This window comes from Leptidea sinapis, chromosome 19 (genome assembly GCF_905404315.1).
Source record: "Leptidea sinapis chromosome 19, ilLepSina1.1, whole genome shotgun sequence".
Taxonomy (NCBI): domain Eukaryota; kingdom Metazoa; phylum Arthropoda; class Insecta; order Lepidoptera; family Pieridae; genus Leptidea; species Leptidea sinapis.
This window is the reverse complement of record NC_066283.1, coordinates 1,379,928-1,399,759: the sequence shown is the minus strand read 5'-3', so window position 1 is coordinate 1,399,759 and position 19,832 is coordinate 1,379,928. Positions and strand designations below refer to the sequence as shown.

Below are 19,832 nucleotides of genomic sequence, written 5' to 3'. Positions count from 1 at the left end.
CTTCCTTGCGGAACACCAAATCTATTTAATTTAAAGTTTGATTGTTGGGCAATTATGGTAGCCTTTTCGTCGATAGAATTGATCTCCACACATTGCTTACGGTCTTTTAAGTAGGACTCCATCCAGTTAAGAGCTGGTCCTCTAACGCCATTTTGCTCCAACTTATCCAACAAGATGGTGTGTGATACGAAGTCAAAAGCCTTGCTCATATCAAAAAATATTACACACGTTGGTTTTTTTGAATCTATATTTTCTGCTATTTTGTTAACCAGTTTAAATGCAGCTAATGTTGTCGACTTGTTTTTTTGAAAGCCAAATTGTTGCTTGTTTATTATATTATTTTTTGTAAAAAAAATTGTTAAACGACCATACATTGCTTTCTCAAAGACTTTTGAAAAAATAGATACGAGTGCGATTGGGCGGTAGTTATTAAGTTGTTTTTTATCGTCTTTTTTATGTAGTGGCTTGACCACCGATAATTTTAGTGCGTCTGGGAATTCACCAGTTTCAAACGACAAATTGATTAGGTATGTTATAACTGGTACTAGTTCATCTTTGCATATTTTAATAATTTTTGTGAGAATTTCATCATAGCCTACTGCTTTAGTATTCCTCAACAATTGTATTATTTTTAATGTTTCGTTTTCCGTTACTGGATTGAGAAAAATACTACTTCCAGTTTTATTTTGATTTATACAAGGTTTCAACTTTCGCTTTGTCAGACATTTATCACTGCTGTTAGTCAAATTTATCCAATAATCATTAAAACTGTTTGCTATATCTTTAGTATTATTAATCTCATTATTATTTACTATAACTGATTCTATACAAGTGTCACTATTGTTACTTTTTGTTTCATTTTTAATAATTCTCCACGTCGCATAGCATATGTTTTTACTGTTTGCTACATAATGGGTATTACTCAATTTTTTTGATGTGGCAATACAATATTTAAGTGTTCTTGCATATTTCAAATAATTATTCTTATTGCTATCGTCTTTTTTTCTACATTTTCTATATCTTAATACTCTTTTTATTTTACAGCTTATTCGAATACCTTTAGTTATCCATTTGGGCTTTCCATTGGATTCCATATTTTTAATTTTTATTCTCGGAAAACAAAGTCTATATAATAGAGTTACTAAGGAATGAAATTTGCTAAAAGCGTTATTGAAATTTTTTTCTTCATAGACTTCATTGAACGACAAGCTTTTTAGGTAATTTTTGAATATCTCAATATTATAATTACTATAATTACGTTTGTACATAAACATAGATATTTTATTTTTAATGTTAACACTTTCGAAACTTAGAATTTGTGCTGTGTTATGGTCAGAAATATCGTAATTATGTAAAGAACCTATAGCGCCATCAATATTACTTATTATATGATCAATGCATGTGCTATTTCTCGTTGGTAGATTAATGTGTAATCTAAAGTTAAAGTTTTGCACGATTTGCTTTAACTGTTGAGAGATTTTATTACAATTCAGTGTATTAATATTAAAATCTCCTGATATAATAATTTTTTTATTCTTTTTACAGTATTTCTGAAGCACGGTTCTTAGTTTTTCAAAAAATATACTTACATCAGAATCAGGTGTCCTGTAGATATAAATGATAAACAAATTTTTGTCCACTATGTCTATCCCACAACATTCAAATGCTTTCGGTTCACACAAAGTATGTAGGTATTCTAAATTTTTTGATCCTATCCCTTGTGATGTTAATATACAAACACCACCCCTTCTTTTTATTCTACTGTAATTTGATGCTAACAGATACCCATTTAGTTTTATATTACTTTCATGCCCTTTTGGAATGAATGTTTCCGTGAAGCATAGTATGTCAATTTTATCTGTATTTTGCAGATCTTCAACCATGATTTCTATTAAGTCTTTCTTTGCTAGAAAGCCAGCAACATTTTGGTGAAGAACTTTACAAGTGCATGTTGAATTATTAATTTTTGGCACGAAAAAACAGTTTTTCCCCATTTTTGCTGTCATCAACTTTATTTGGTTTAAAATAAAAAGGAATTGTTCCCTTCTTTGGTGCATCCTGAGATGAATTTAAAGTTTGATCATTTTTTGAAGTTACGCCATGAGTCACTTTCTTAAAATAATATGGTATCGTTCCTTTTAGTGTGGAACGATTTATGTGTCTTTGTTTTTTGAAATTCAAAAACCTTTTATTGTAGTCTATTTGGTCAATTACGAGATTTATTTTATGGCATATATTATAATACGGCGTGTTATTTCGATAAATGTTTTCATCGAGATTAAGAAACGTACAATTAGGAAACTTGTTACATATCAATCGCAACATGTCATTAAGTTTCAGTTCATTCAAATGCCTACTGAAAGTCACACTAGTTACAATAATATGGACTTGTGGTAGAGAATTTATTTTTGTATATAAGTCAGATGATATTTTAATTGGATCACAGTCATTTTCACCTACAGTTAATATTAATTTGTCGTTACAGGAAAAATCATACAACTCACAAGATTTGAGGATGTCCCCTGTCGTTGCATCGGGTTTGATGAACGCTTCAATTGTATATTTTTCATACGGATTAGTTCTTCTCGACTGAATGAGCGCTGAGGATAAATTTTTAGATTGTTGACTTCCTATAATGTAAATTTTTCTTCCTGATTTTCTTTGAATATTGGTACTTTTTTGAGCGAGTTTTTTATTAAATTCAGAATTTAGTGGTACTGCTGGTGCATTTTCTAAATTAATTGGTATTTGTTCTATTGCTTTATGAGATATTATATTGTTCTGTATAGAGGATTTTACTGACGGTGTGCGTTTAGATTTCTTTGTTTTTGTTCGTAGCGGTGTGGAGTTGATTGAAGAATTACCGTCGCTTAGCAATGTTTTAAGTAATTTTATTTGTTTTTCATTTTCTTCAATTAACTTTCTTTGTTTTGTGTTTTCTATATTTAGTTGGGCAATTTCTTCATGAGCACTTTCTAATTGCCCAGATAGGGTTGCTAAGTCCTGTTTAAGGTCTAAAACCTGTGAGCTTTCGACAGTACCAAGATCTGGTAAACTACATGTGCTGACATCTCTGAATGTTGAATTATGTAGGTCTTTCATTGAACTACAAAATGTTATATTTTCTAATGATTGATTATGTAGTGTGAGAGTATTCTTGCTGGATAAATTACTAATATTTGAAATGGTTTTATCTAACGAGATACTTTGTGTCAGCTGTTCAGTATTTGAAAGATTTTTTATTTCCTGTGTAGAGCTTTTCCTACATTTATGACATTTCCATTTGAGTCTCTTATCGGTCGACATTGAATTGTATCTTTTTAAAGTAATGCTAGCACATTTTAAGTCAAACGTGTTATTGCAATTAGTACATTCCAAATATTCTTTCACTTTTATAGTGTGTGTGCATGTTGCGCAGATATTCCTTCGTTTTGATCTGGTATACATCCTGCTATAATATTATTTACAATAGGAAAATATTATGATCTATGCTCAATCAATTATATGTAAAAGGACAATCAATTATTTACAAAAAAAGCCTTAATAAAAATTAAAATACAAAATAAATTATGTACCTGTAAGGATTCAAATAAAATTCCAATGAAATAAACAACAATAAAATTAAAATTGGCCAAAACATATAAATAAAAACACGTTATATCTACAAAAATGAAAAAAAAAAAAAAAAAAAAAAAAAAAGATTCGAACCGTAATCATCAACACGTTAGTCCGATGTCAAACAACAAAGCTATTCAATAATTAATAACCGGGTTGAAATGTGTGAAGTGACAAGCTACAAGCCCACGTCAAATATAGGCTCAGACGTCATAAAGATTAAGCACGGATTTTGAACTACCGACGCAAGTTATTTTACACCAACACAAATTTACTTAGTGTCTTTGAGCGCAAAAATCACAATGGTTGAATTTAGTTAAATAATACCGTCACTGTTGATTTCACGTTGTAATGAATAGCCCTTGTGTTTGTTGTGTTTGTTTAATTATTATGATAGTTATCAATATCACCTTGTTGTAACAGTAATCTAATGAAACCCTAATGAAACGTCGAAGATTGCACTCGGAGTTCAAAGGTATTTAGTGCCGGATGAAACGATTAATTTCTGTGAAGTAACTGTATTTGAAGTATCGATACTAAACTTCATTATAAAACTAATGTAAAACAGATTTGATTTATAATTTTTACTTATCTTTTGATTTCAACTTTTACGGAGACAACCGCTCACTGACACCATGACACTCGAAACACAATATTGAAATATTAATACTAATATTACTCGATGAAATAAGGATTCTATAAACTGGATTGTCACATATTTTAAATTTAACTTCAAAATTTAGTATTTTACACCGTAAACATCCTCACACTACTCAAAATAATTAAATACAATTAAAGTGTTAGGGAGCACTCAAGAAACACGTCACTTTGTCCGATCGACCGATCCGACTCTCCGATCCGAATCTACCACTACTTCGTAAAGGGTTGAGCTAATTAGAAGAAGTAGCAAGAAACTCATTGCCACTCTTTTATATCAAGATTTACATTTCCATCGATTTACAAATCATCTCAATTACAATATAATATGTAAAATGATGCAACAAACATACTCAAACTTCAAATAGCAATGCCTTACACGAGTAAGTCAAAAAAGTAAATGTAAAATAATACAAAAGTTATTGAGTACAGTTATAGCTGCTTCATCCACACACACCATAAATAAAGGTATTCTGTGAGCATTTTATAAGCGATTATAAATAAAAAATACTATATAATAACTTTTAAGAATCTGAAACCGAGTCTCCGGCAACAGGATCACCCTACCACAAGCAGCGCCCGTTCACGAGCATGACGCATGAGCCAGCCATCGCCACCCTCAACCATATTTTAGGGAAGAGGATAACTCGTCCCATATCGCCGCAACAAGCAGTGACATTTAAGTGAGCATGGCGAAACCTGTTACGAGAACTCATGCAAACAATAAAATAATCCTAATCTGAAGGCCTTTTATATGTATGGCTACAAATGTATGGATCTCACTGTTTCCTTGGGAATTTTAGTAACTGCTTGTTCATGAGTACTCAGGCCGCTCGATGTCGCCGTATCGTTACAAGCAAGTCATCTTTTCTAAAACTGGCAATAATAGGGAATATGTATGAAATTTAAATAAGCATCAAATATTTTATTTTCAAATCTTTATTATCCTCATTAGATAATGTAAGGAAATTTTTTGTATAGTTATTATTTCAACCTATAAAATATTGTTTAAATAGTCAAAAATAAGGGAGTCTAATGACATCAAATGAAGCAATAATTGATTTATCGATGTCGAACTTCATATAGTATGGCTAAGGAAAGCTGAAGCCAGCCATTTATAGGAATAGCAACAATAAATAAATATCATCATGACAATGTGAATTAACCTGTTGTGTCTTGCGGTTACATCGGAGCTTGTGTACTAACTACACAATGACGTTCTATACATAAGAAGTATACTACAATAAGTTTCTTGAATATTTTTAAGCAAACATGGATAAAACCAACAAAAGTGGCGTGCGGTGAGTGTTATTTCCTATGACGAGTAAATTTAATCAAAAACAAGAAGAGAAGCAAATAATTAAATGTTTAGTCGTCTTGAATGAATTCGTTAATGCGGTGTAATGAATGTGATACTTGATTTCAGTGGGAGGCTCCTTTGCACAGGATGCCGGCTAGATTTTGGGTAGGTACCACAACGGCGCCTTTTTCTGCCGTGAAGCGGTAATGTGTAAGCATTACTGTATTTCGGTCTGAAGGGCGTCGTAGCTAGTCGCAGTTGTAGTGCCGCTCAGAATTTTTGGGTTTTTGAATAATCCAGAGTGGCACTGCACTGTAAGGACACGGCGTATCAATTACCAACAGCTGAACGTCCTGCTCGTCTCTTTCCTTATTTTCATAAAAAAAGATCTAATTCAAATTTTTATATTTTTTGTGTTTCACATAGTTCACCTACTATTTGCGCAGTATTGTTTCTGTACAATGTTAATTTGCTTTCATTAGATTAGTTCAGTAGAAAGTATTGAATATAATACTGTATTTCAGATAATCTTGACAAGTTGATTATTAAAAATGTGAAGAAGCTGCAACAGTTGGAGTGTACTGATTTAATAAGACAGAATAAAAATTTTGAAGACATATCTTCAATGACTGTTTTGTAAAATAATAATAAAATTATAGATAATTAACTTCCATGTTTAGTGTTGAACCTGTCTCAGTCACACTATATGGCCGTATTAATTTAGTTTTTTTGTTCTTAAAAGAAGGAAAAGCGAATAAAGGTGTATTCAGCACACCGGGTAAGAAAAGACCCCACCATGCTATCATATCCAATTTGGATAGGTTTGACATTCATGTAATCAGGAATAAAATTAAAGAATTTTATATTCTTACGAAACAAGTACCTACCCAGATTTTGATTCTAATGAATAAAGCTAAGGTATAAAGTATGTTATTCTTCCTATAAGGCTTTTATTTGTATGCTTACCTCATTTGTGTAGCGATTCATAATAAATTTAAATAATATATTTTACCACAAAAGACTCATGTCTAAATAATGTGTGTACAATAATTACAAAATGAATTAATTTAAAAAAAACCGAAAACCCTTACATAATAATCATTAAGGAATTATCAAAAAAATGGGAAAAATATCAAAATTATTAATTCATACTTAAACTGGCAATACCATATGAAGCTTTTTGGAATTTGCCGCCTTTTGCTAGGTTCAGCTTTCGTTGGCCAGAATTACTTATTAGTGTTTGTGAGAGAAATAGTTAATAAGTATATTTACTATATCCGGATCCAAGTAGTTTCAAGCGGTTCTATATCCCAGTTATTAAAGGATTTGTTAAAATATACAATTTAAAGGACAATTTTCGATGCCTTGTATTACATACGAGTACCACAGTAGTGTCATGTTAAATATTTAATTGTATCGTCATTTTTTCATTTTCCGTTTCATTAACTTATAACATAATTTCTCTGGGAAAAGAGATTCTCCTTGGTTGTACTAAGTGTGCTATTCTGTGAGCTCTGATAATTTAATATATTCTCTGGCCTAAGTGCTAATCTGTCAAGCTCTGCAGCTTCAAGTAGTGTAAAGTACTCTCTAGTGCTAACCATAGATTATGAAACACTTATGACTTATGATTTTACGTCTATCAATTTCAATTATTTCCTAAGAGTAACTGTTGATACTAAGTGATTTTAAACTGCAGTTTTACAATTTAATTAATATTTCTACAGTAGATATTTTTCCTTAAGGTCTTATAATTTACAACATAACCACAATGGAAGTAACAGATGAAAATTTAGCTACATTAGCTAATTATTTACAACAAACTTTGAATCCCGACCCTAACATACGAAGACCCGGTAAGTTAAAATTATTGGAATCCTCTTTATTTTACCTTTTAAAATATAACAATATGACTAGAATCATTTTCCAACAACAGCAGTTATCGGAAGGTATAAATAAAATCTACTTATATGTGATCCTGTAGGCACTGCAATTACTTAAACAACAACATAACCTAAAATGTTTATTTATTTAAGGGTGAAAACCTTAATGGAAATTGTTAATAATTTTAAAAATATTATTTCTGTCACATAATAATGTATACAAGACTTTTTACGGAGTTTGTTATATGTACTATTATTATGTTTAACTGCTGACTTGGTTTTGCTGCTGACATCTGCTCTTAGACATGATAAGGTTTCACATAGACGCCCTTCGGTATTCCCTGGGATTCTGGATTCATGATAAGGCAGAGCTACTCAACTGTATTGCTTGTGTTGCATGCTCCCTGCCACACCAAACCTAGTTAGACAGTGTTAGTTTAGCTTTAGATTATGATTATGAATTCTATGTAAGAACAGGTCTGTATGAATATGTCAACTAATAGAACAATAATTCTACAGTGACTATTACAGAGTAGATTTATGTACATCGCCTTTTCAACTTTGATGCTATATAAAAAAATGCATGTCATGGTTATGAATTTTTTGTGATTATTTTAATGGGAATATGATACAGTGATCACATAAATGTAACAATATGACTTAAGTTGTAACAGAAAATGATTAACCATGACGTATAATACCTTGATAAGTAATTTTTAAGTTAATCACATCATACTGTATATATCAATGTTTTTATTACATGGGTACCACAGCACCCCAACATTAGTAACATACAAGTGAAGTAAAAGGGGTGCAGTATAAAACTAGTGATTTTTTTAATGATTTTTCATTATTTAAAATAAGCACTTTATGTGACAGTGCTGACTTACTAGGAGCAGAATAGATTCCTAAGTCAAGGTGTTAATTTTGTCTTGGTTTGGTCAACAAGAAAGTCGATATGATCATTTCCAACAAGCATGTGATCTAGGTAAATACCAAGGTATATTTAACACAAGTGGTTTGAGAAAGGGTTTCAATGCTAAGTTTCAAAGTCGGCCATCTCTGAAGAAACTAGAGAAAACTAAATGAAAGCCTTGGGGTACTCTAATTCCAGAAAAACATTCCAAACCCAAATAAGAGTTAAGAACACAAAACTGGTCATGTGATTCATATTAACGGACTGACAAAAAATTACATCCCTACTGTCACTCTTTAAATAACATCATGACTTATTAGCCCAACCCACATGTATGGTATACAGTAATATTTATTAAACCTTAAACACAAATTCCTTAAAATGTGATGTTTGTGGCTTGGACGGTTTTTCAGGAACTACATCCAATTAAGTATTGTAATTGATATATTTATTGTACACTTCCAGCTGAAAAATTCCTTGAAGGTGTAGAAATTAATCAGAACTACGCTATACTCCTGCTTCATCTGATTGATAAAGATACAGTGGATATGACAATAAGAGTCGCTGCTGCAATTACATTCAAGAATTACGTCAAAAGGAATTGGTATTTTGTAAGTAATCATTTGTGAATCAATCTCCATTATCATATTAACTCTGAAATAAGTATTGTTACAGACTTTCATGATAAAATCCTTGCTATTATAACTATGAGTTCACAGTCCATCTATATGTCAGTTGGCTGTATCTCATAAACCTCATTAGTAAGACAGCTACAAAGATGTATACAAAGTTCATATGTTGCTATACCAATATATGTGTTGTTTGTAAAATTTTTGAGATCGGGGTGAATACTGATCTGCCAGCATAATGATTTGATTGATTGATTGGTTCAGTACTGGACAATGGTTTATGCAGAACCATTGCCACTTGCCAGTTACCTATTTATGTAATTGACTATGTAGCTACTAACTAATTAGTTTAGTATGTAGCTACTAGTTACTGAGTAGCGACTGATGAATCACACATGCCTTGTTATGTTAATATTCTATATATCTTATAATAATAATTACTATAATCTCCAATAATAGTAGATTAGTAGCCAAGGGCTGTAAGGCATCAATTGCAACCCGAGATATTTAGGTGCATGAGCGCAGAGAGGGTGCCTATAGTTCAAGGGTGCAATTGATGCTTACAACTGAGCCTACTACTCTGCTTTACATCTCGATTGTGAGGTAAGTAGAAAGAAACTGGCATTACAATAATAAAATATTGTTAATTGCTGCTTCAGCTTCCATTTTCATTGAATCGGGAGTGCAGCATATATCTTCATTCTTGTTCTTTTCATAAAACTGAAACTCTCGTTTTTTTCCTAATTAGCACGTAATTATAAAAAAATCCCAAAAACAAACAATATTTAAAGTAAAAGTTTTCTATTCCCACCTTTTTTCATCTTTTTTTTTTTAATTATTTTTTCAAGAACGAAATTGAGCTTAGCCATTCGATATTTAAAATTGATGACTATTATACTCATACAAAGACAAGGCTGAATAGCGAAGCGACCTCTTTTGTTATTTGGCTGAATGCATGATGTCTATTGCCAGTATGATGGTTAGATGTACGCGAACTTTTTGAAAGAGTGAAGAGTTTTTTCTATTACTTATCGCCCTAGGCCTTTTCTAGCTACATTATTACCCTAGAGCGCTGATTGGTCACCTACAAACCCCATTTGGGGGTAATAAGGACCTACTTACCGAATATGAGAGAAGTATAGATTATTTACAATGCAAATAATATAATAAAAGTTTTGTGTACAATATGCATGCTTCGATCTAATGATTTAAAACCCGTGTCGAGCGCCGCAGCCCAATCGATCAGGGTGAGAGAAATGGTCACGCGGGTAGTGGCCGAGTCGCGACGCTGTATCAAACGATTGGTGATTGGCATATAATACGATCGAACTGTTGCGAGAGAATGAATCACTTATGCCGCGGAGACCCGTTCGATTGCTCGGGTCTTTTGATTCGATCAATCGCGAACGACACATATTTATATAGCAATAAGGGAGAGTCCTTGTTTCCTTAACAAAAGTACAGTTTGCCTTGTGCTTCGCTGTAAAAAGACCCATATTATGACCTAGTCTAAACTTTACAGAAGAAACAGAATCCTGTTAATTTTATTTTTTCGTTGTTGTATCGATAATTTTCTTGACCTTTGTAATTTGAAATTTCTATAATATTTTGTTTTATATACAGTTTCTTTTGCGTTCCTCTAAATTTGTCCATGAGTGTATGTTTTGTAAATTTTAAAAGTTTACCAGTGCTTACACTGTCTGCTGTTTATCTACTAGTGCTACTAGTGTAGAAGACAAAAGTGCATTTTAGTGATAATTTAGCGATCCCTTACATTATGCATTGCGATTTTTTTACATTTTGTAATTTTCTGCAAAACCGCAGTCATGTTGCCACCATAAAATTGTGGCTGTCATTTAACGTAATCAAAAGCCTGGACATGTTGTGACGTGTAAATCGATTCGTCTACAGAGGTTCTGGAAACCAGCTGTTCAATAAACTCCTGTTATATTAAAATCATGAATGAGACTAGTTTAATATTAAACGGTATTAAACTGAAGAAATTATATGAGCTTGTGGGACTTGTAGGAATACTAATCTTACAAACTAGACAAATGTAAGGGTGTAGGAAAATCATAAAAATCCCATAATTTGATCCATACGCGCCAAAACATAAATCTTATTATTATTTATTATAAAATATAATAAATAATAATAATATTGACACACTTTTTACACAAATTATCTTGCCCCAAGTTAAGCATATATAACCTGAGTTATGGGTTACAAGACAATGATATATTTAATACAATATACTTACTTAAACATACATAAATACATTGAAACATCCATGACTCGGAAACAAACATCCATATTCATCATATAAATGCTTGTACCTGGCGGGATTCGAACCCGGGACCTCTAGCTTAGTAGGTAGGATCGAATTGCATATTGAGACTGGTTGCGGTTGTTCTAGAATTAGTAATGTATTTATTTTGATTATTTCAGGATGAAGACGGCAATGACAGGATACATGCATCAGACAGATCAACAATTAAGTTACTCATTGTTTCGCTGATGCTCAAGTCACCTGAGGCAATACAGCGGCAATTCAGTGATGCCATCTCCATTATTGGGAAATCAGATTTTCCAGAGAAATGGCCAGGACTTATTGCAGAAATGGTTGAGAAGTTTGCCATGGGTATTTTTTAATCTATAATTTAATTCTTTTTTTTTTATGGAATAGGAGGATAAACGAGCGTACGGGTCACCTGGTGTTAAGTGATCACCGCCGCCCACATTCTATTGCAACACCAGAGGAATCACAAGAGCGTTGCCGCCCTGTAAGGAAAGTGTATGCCCTTTTTTTGAAGGTATCCATGTCATATCGTCCCGGAAACACCGCACAAGGAAGCTCATTCCACAGCTTAGTAGTATGAGGAAGAAAGCTCCTTGAAAACCGCACTGTGGAGGACCGCCACACATTCAGATGGTGGGGATGATATCCTAATTTGTGGCGTGTCGTGTGAAGGTGGAATTCGTTCGTTCGAATTTGAATTCTTGCAGTTACGACGCGATATGAAAATGACATTTAACATCTTATGTGTCTCAATGTGACTCTCCACTGCTCCGATTTTTGATTTTTCAAGAATGTATGTGGCACTGAATTGGGCATTTAAGGTCCAGACCATATCAATTACCATCAGGTGAATTTCTTGCTCGTCTGGTTGTTTCTCATAAAAAAGCCAACCCTAGAAACCTACCTAAGAAACCAAGGGCATGATATAACTGGCTGCCTAAAATATACCAAAAGTAGGCTAGACTAACGCTATTTGAGTTAGAGAATCGAAGTGTAGCATAATAATGAAGTGTTAAGTGTGGTAGAAAGGTACGCGCCATGCAACTATCTTCATATATATAAATTACGTGACATGTTGTTTGTCCGCGATTGACTCCTAAACTAATGAACTGATTTAAATGGGGATTACTCCATGGAATGCAGTTTAGTCCAACTTGAGAGATAGGATAGTTTTTATTTCGAATTGGGACCCATAATTATTTTTTATTCCAATACTTTTTTTGTATTGACATAATTTCTGTAAGAGAATTTATTGACGCACGGTTTGACAGTTCTGCTGTGAAACAATTTCATTATAACAACAAGGAGCATATGTTACGAAATAATTCTTGATGTTATGAAAAATTATTGACAAATACATAAAAATAGTATTTTTTTTATTATCTACAGAACAACATCTGTTGGGTCAGCTAGTAGTCTATATATAACAGCAACTGTCACCAACAATTGATCATACACTAACATTATGATCAATTATTATTGAAAGCATTTTATTCTGTCAACATATACTACGTGTTTACTTCCATTTTTTAATTTTTGCTTCAGATTGTGTATCTCCTCAACTGCGAGTGTTAACCACAGAGGAACATTTCTATTGTGACAAAAATTTATGTGTATATAATTATTTTCAGGAGACTTCCATGTGATAAATGGTATTTTGAGAACGGCACACTCACTTTTCAAACGGTACCGATATGAATTCAAATCACAAAAGCTGTGGGAGGAGATCAAACATGTACTGGAGAACATTGCGAAACCGCTCACTGATTTGTTTGTAGTATGTATTTTTTTTTAACCTATACTTTCTTCGCCCCTAAAACTATTTGTGGGTTTTAGATATGAACAATGTGATACCAACACTTTGTCTTAAGTACGATTTTTTATTCTACAAGTTGACACAGCTTCTCTTTCCCAAAAGGAGTCATATTTCATTTTCAGGGTTGCATACTAGAACCCGAATTGATTCTCCAACAGTCACCCGACTTACGACCGTCCCCAATATATTGTCTACAGATAGAGATATATAACTACCTTCTATTGTCAGTAATTAGCTGTCAATAATCTGAAACTGTCACAATATACCCGATAAGTCATTCTTATATTGGGACGCGTGAATTGCAATTTCCATACAAACTTCTATCGCTGATAAGCTATACGTCGTCCCATTGACAGACAGCGTGTGCGGATAAGGTGAGATACCGTCGATTAGTTTGTTTGAGACTGAAAGTCTCAATAAACTAATCAACGGTCAACGATCGTTACGATTTTTATCTCAAGTAAGAGATAGACTGATATTGGGAATGGCCGATACAGATTACAGAGACTCAGTGTGTATGTCTGTCACCAGTCTGTATATATAATAGCGCTATAGTTTTGACAAATGTTATTATTCCCGTTATATTAACATAAGTGTACACACATACTACCGACCCGCCCCGGCTTCGCATGGGTGCATGGCTGATACTAAATATACTACAGAATCATTAGACAATACATACTTTTTTTGCTTTAGGGGTTACTCTTGTAAGGGCAATTAAGTTAAAATTGTTATTTTCCTCGCTAGAGAGCAACGAGAAACGCTTGCGATGTCAGCTTATCATAAAATTCAAATTAGAAATCATCAATTTAGATAATACAAGTGTTGGTTGTAAAGTTTATTTTTATTTGTTAAAAACTTTAATATTTTTATATACAATAGTACACTTTTTTATAAAAAATTTCAATTTATTTTTTATAGTGAAACAAGATGTAATTATTCTATCTCTCTATTATAAGCGAAATAATATTACTATATCATAATATGATGTAGCCTGACCATCAGCATATCATTGAAATTAGCATCACTGAGTATAGCTAACCATAAACATATACCAGTATATTTTGTCTATTTTATTCTATTCCTTCTACTGTGGCTTCTGTGGAAGGTATACAACAAGTTAGCCAATGTCATGCTAAGGATTTATTCTATTCCTTCTAGTGGCTTCTGTGGAAGGGGCACCACAACTCACCAATGTCACGTTTCAGTAGACCAACAAGCTTAGAGTGTGTCATTTGATCGGTGTAAACGAATTTACAAGTGATTATAGTAATGACCGGTGCCCAGAATCAAAACAGATTTATTTTCTTATCATACCTGAAACAAATATACATGCTGTTAGATTATAATGGACAAACACTGATAATATTACTTATATGAAACATATATTGTGTTAGTTATAACTTAATATTTTTTTGTTTAATATATTTACATAAAGTATTTACAAAAGGAGTGAAGTGAGTAAAACAAAGGTGAGGAGGCATTTCATGGAGGTGGGGCGGGGGATTTCATGATGTATAAAATTGTACAAGGAAGACTTCATTAAAGGGCAATTAAAGAATAAATGGTCTACATTTCCCTCATCAAGTCCACAGTCACATAGAGAATGGTCTCTAATTCTTAGTTTGGCTAGGAATACTGGAGTGCAATGAGTTTCTTGCTACTTCTTCTCATTAGCTCAACCCTTTACGAAGTCGCGGTAGATTCAATAAGATTTTTTTTTGACATTCATAAGTGTCATTTTCGTGACCTACGTGAATAAACTGATTTTGATTTGATTTGATTTGCAAGAGTGGTTTAAGCGTAACCGGCAAACTGTTGAAATTATTGATTTATTTGGGAATCTTAATTTCGAGAACCACGGTTTTAAAGGGATTACAGGTTGTATATCACCATAAAAGACGCCTAGAGTATTTGTTTACTATTTTTAATTGCAGTGATCGGCACCAGTATCTGTCCTTACTATATTATATTTTTGACATTCATACTTGCGTCATTTTGTGAAGCTATTGAATAAATCTGATTCTTCAAAAACAAATTTTTGTAATTTGAATATTGTTCCATACAAATGTGTTTAGTATCATAATAAATGATTAAGTTCAAATTATTAATAACTATTTCAGGCAACATTGGATTTAGCAAATACACATGCTGGCAACTCGCAAGCATTAAAGGTTATATACAGTTCCTTAGTGTTGATATGTAAAGTGTTCTACTCACTAAACTATCAAGACTTACCAGAGTTCTTTGAAGACAATATGCCAATCTGGATGCCAAACCTATTGAATTTATTGCAAGCTAAAGTGCCATGTTTGGAAGTCAATGTAAGTAAATTCGTGATATCAGTGTTATATTTATATGTTTGAACGAGCATTTCTTGTTATTTTTGTACTTAATTATGCATATCTCGGAAATGGCTTTTTTATTTTATATATTATTTTTCATCATCATCAGTATCATCTGGGGAAAATAAAAGTATAATTTATGGCAATATGTGTTAAATGTTAATATGTGTTAATTAGAATAAACCATTTTGGCTTATAAAATTTTGCCTACACAAATAGGTTTAACGATAGTTTTAAATGATGCAAGAAAATAATTTATAATAAGTGCGTAATAATTCTTGATTCAAATATTTTAAAAGGGACTTAGGTAATTAGTAAGAGTGGATGCGACGTAAAGTTATGCAATAGTATGATTTTTGTCATGTATGATAAAGTCATACATAACAAGCAAGCTCGCTAGTGTGAGATGTTTTTTTTTCTTTGAATATTTACTTTTATTTGGTAAAAATATTTTATTATTAACAATATATTTATATTATCCGTTTGTCCACTGTATTTATAATATTTACTGACTATTGTTTCTTACAGAATGATGATGATGTTCCCGGAGTTATGGAGCAATTGCGGAGTGAGGTGTGCGAGTGTGCTGCCCTCTATGCTCTCAAGTATGAAGAGGAGTTTGGACCACACGCAGGGGGCTTCGTCACTGCTGTGTGGAATGTACTGCTGTCTACAGGACCACAGACAAAGTATGATGCTGTAAGTACCACAATGTGATGCTATGACGTCAAGTGGGGACTTCAAGTTTGTGAATCTGTCGAGTACCTAATTGAATTTTGATTTAAAACATCTGTCACTGCTACGCGACTGTCTGATATTAACAAACATTCAGAATTGTTGCTATATATATGTTCAACTGCCTAGTGGCTTCATCAGGGTCTACTTTGTTTTGTTTTTTTTTTAATGATAATAAGGGATGAGATGAGCAGGACATTCAGTTGATGGTCTAATGATACAATGCAGTGCCGCTCAGGATTCTTGAAATCCCATTAATTATGAGCGGCACTACAACTGCGCTCGTCACCTCGAGACATAAGTAGTCAAGTCTCATTCGACCAGTAATTTCACAAGATACGACGACCTTCAGACCGAAACACAGTAATGTTTATAGATTACTTCTTCACGGCAGACATAGGCGCCGTTGTGGTTACCTATAATCTAGTCGGCATCCTTTGCAAAGGAGTCTCCCACTGGAGTTAATCTTCTATAATTTTGATAAATGTCTGAGTACTATTTCCTAACAAAAACTTTATTTATGCAATAAAATAAGCTGCAACGCAAATTACTGTTACAAATTACTAATTTTTTATCAATCTGTTTTGAATTACGCACGAAAACGGCATTTTAGTTTTATAAGCTATAAGTTAGATATACAAATATTAAATATAAGAAATGTTACATTGTAAGTAGTCATAATATTAATTGTATGTCTAGTTGGTAAGCCTTTTCTAATAAATAAATAAATAAGCAACTGTTGTGTAATAAGGGGTATTAAAACACGAATGTGGGTTAATATTAAATAAAAGTATCACATGAGTCTTTTAATACCTAATTATCAACAGTTGCATGCAAGACTTTATCTACACCCATAATATGAATCCTCTATAAAGAATTCTGAAACAGTTAGCTTACTGCTAACATTCAGAAAGCCTTTTCTAGTAATAATTACATCATCCAAACTAGTGTTGTAATGTTGTACTGAATTTCATTACAACACTCGTTTGGATGACTTATCGGTTATTAGGACATTGGGTGTATTTAATGTTGGCAATAAGGTCTTAGAATCTTTAATAGAGGATTTAAAGAAATGGGTGTAGATAAAGATTATTACTTCACGCCTCAGAAATTAATGATAACACGGCGTAATATATCAATCAAAAATTCAAGCGATTCGGAAATTAACATGGCCATATTTTATTTCCGTTAGCAGTTTTTTTATACTTTAACCCTCTTATTCATAATAGTCTGCTAACTTAAAGCATTGCCAATTCTCACTCTGTCTTCTTCTGACCTAAGTCAGAATGAGAAAAAAACACTCCTAAGCGGCTGTTTAAAGTTAGCGGACCATTATGAATAAGGAGATTATTGTATAACTTGTATTTATGTCATAACTGGGTCATTATTAGAATTCTTCCATCACAATTTGAATTGCAGCTGGTGTCAAATGCGCTGACCTTCCTAGCCAAGGTAGCGGAGAAGCACACATACAAAAGTCTGTTTGAGGATCCAGCAACACTGAGCAGTATTTGTGAGAAAGTTGTCATCCCCAACATGGAATTTAGAGGTATGTCAACAGTTTTATTTGTTGTATTAATAATATTAGCACTATTGACAGAATATGAATAATTTTAATGTTGCCATCATCTAGTTTCATACCACTAAATAAACACAGCCCAAAGTGCAGAGTGGGAGCAGTCCGCAGCTGTGAATGAGTTTAAATGCATTTTATTAACGTGTGACTAGTGGTATTTGTTTATAAGACAAACTTGACACGTGAAACTTCTGAACTACTCTTAATTCCGTCATAATATGGGCGGTAGACTAACAAATCACAAATTTGATGATACCTCATCCCCTAATATATCAAATCAAATCAAAATCAGTTTATTCACGTAGGTCACGGAAATGACACTTATGAATGTCAAAAAAATATTGTTTCTTATTGAATCTACCGCTACTTCGTAAAGGGTTGAGCTAATGAGATGAAGTAGTAAGAAAGTCATTGCCACTCTTTTATATCAAGATTTACATGTACATCGATTTACAAATCATTTTTAATTACAATATAATATGTAAAATGATGCAACAAACACACTCAAACGTCAAATAGTCAATGTCTTACATGAGTAAGTCAAAAAAGTAAATGTAAATTAATACAAAAGTTATTGAGTACAGTTGCTGCATCATCCACACACAGCATAAATAAATAAAGGTATTCTGTGAGCATTTTATAAGCGATTATAAATAAATAAATATGTATATGTTATATGACGACCTGTATAGCCGAGTGGTTAGCGATCCTACCTACTAAGCTAGAGGTCCCGGGTTCGAAAACCGGTAGGTGCAAGCATTTATATGATGAATATGGATGTTTGTTTCCGAGTCATGGATGTTTAAATATATTTATGTATGTTTATATAAATTTATGTATGTTTAAGTAAGTATATTGTATTAAATATATTATCATTGTCTTGTAACCCATAACACAGGCTATATATGCTTAACTTGGGGCAAGATAATTGTAATGTAAAAAGTGTGTCAATATTATTATTATTATTATATATCCATACATATATATATATTTTGTTATAGAATCTGATATGGAGCTGTTCGAAGACAATCCAGAGGAGTATGTGCGGCGTGACATCGAGGGTTCCGATGTGGACACCAGACGTAGAGCCGCTTGCGACCTCGTGAGAACACTGGCGCAGAACTACGAGGAGAAGATTATGGCTATTTTTGGACAATATGTTCAGGTATAAACAACAGCTAGGATCACTCACAGTGGCACGTGATGCTATGACGTCAAGCGGGGATTTCACGCCGTACTAAATATTACATAATGCTTAACGAAAATTATTCTAGGTAATTTTAAAACTGATCATATTGTCATGTTTCTAAAGTGATACCCCTCACATCTGGGATTAATACGTAAATAAAATTTGAAAACAAAATTTTATGAACGATGCGGTACTCGATCCCACGATCTCTCGCGTGCGAGTGCTATTCCAACTGAGCTAACCGTTCGAGTGACGTATCGTCATAAAATCTTGTATGCTTTTTTCAACTCTCAGGTTGTGGCTGCATCTACAGGATCTACTTTACAATTGCTGCCTGCTCAACCCAAATATTTGCATATTTTTTAAATTCAAAACTGATTTTATTGAAACAGAATCTCGAGCCTATGAGCATTTATACATTCATTATTAGGTTCATACTTCATACATTTCAATTGATTTAACGGACTTTGTAATATTCTCCATTACACCGTTATAACCCCCGCGCTGAAATTGTTCTGGGGAACAGACTTAATTCTGCAGCATATGCGGTTAAAAAGATTAGACAATTAACTGACATAGATACGGCGCGACTTGTATACTTTAGTTACTTCCATAGTATTATGTCCTATGGTATATTGCTATGGGGCAGCGCTGCCGACATTAATACAATATTTGTGCTGCAGAAGATGGCTATTCGCGATATTTATAACCTAGGCCCTAAGGAATCACTGAGAGCAAAATTCAAAGAAATTAACATCTTGACTGTTGCTTCTCAATATATTCTTGATAATGTAAGGTATGTTCATAGGCACATAAGTGAATTTGCCAGAAACTGTCATAACCATAATGTTAACACCAGGAACAGACATAAA

General features: G+C 32.9%; 2 protein-coding genes across 2 annotated transcripts in view; one reads left to right on the top strand and one right to left on the bottom strand.

Annotated features, from left to right (window-relative positions):
* Positions 1 to 1,628: 1,628 nt before the first annotated feature.
* Positions 1,629 to 4,111, bottom strand: LOC126969908 (uncharacterized). The gene is made up of 2 exons (XM_050815533.1): positions 4,026 to 4,111; positions 1,629 to 3,451 (listed from the first exon to the last, which is right to left on the bottom strand). The coding sequence occupies exon 2, from the start codon at positions 3,445 to 3,447 to the stop codon at positions 1,960 to 1,962; it is 1,488 nt and encodes a 495-aa protein (XP_050671490.1). The 5' UTR covers positions 3,448 to 3,451; positions 4,026 to 4,111; the 3' UTR covers positions 1,629 to 1,959.
* Positions 4,112 to 7,221: 3,110 nt separating this feature from the next.
* The window catches only part of LOC126969878 (exportin-2), a 38,704-nt gene continuing 26,093 nt past the window's right edge, over positions 7,222 to 19,832 (top strand). The window contains exons 1-8 of the mRNA XM_050815464.1: positions 7,222 to 7,428; positions 8,837 to 8,982; positions 11,449 to 11,641; positions 12,931 to 13,076; positions 15,239 to 15,439; positions 15,989 to 16,159; positions 17,615 to 17,744; positions 18,773 to 18,936. Of these exons, the coding sequence (XP_050671421.1) occupies positions 7,344 to 7,428; positions 8,837 to 8,982; positions 11,449 to 11,641; positions 12,931 to 13,076; positions 15,239 to 15,439; positions 15,989 to 16,159; positions 17,615 to 17,744; positions 18,773 to 18,936 (1,236 nt within the window). The 5' untranslated portion in view covers positions 7,222 to 7,343. The remainder of the gene's footprint in view (positions 7,429 to 8,836; positions 8,983 to 11,448; positions 11,642 to 12,930; positions 13,077 to 15,238; positions 15,440 to 15,988; positions 16,160 to 17,614; positions 17,745 to 18,772; positions 18,937 to 19,832) is intronic.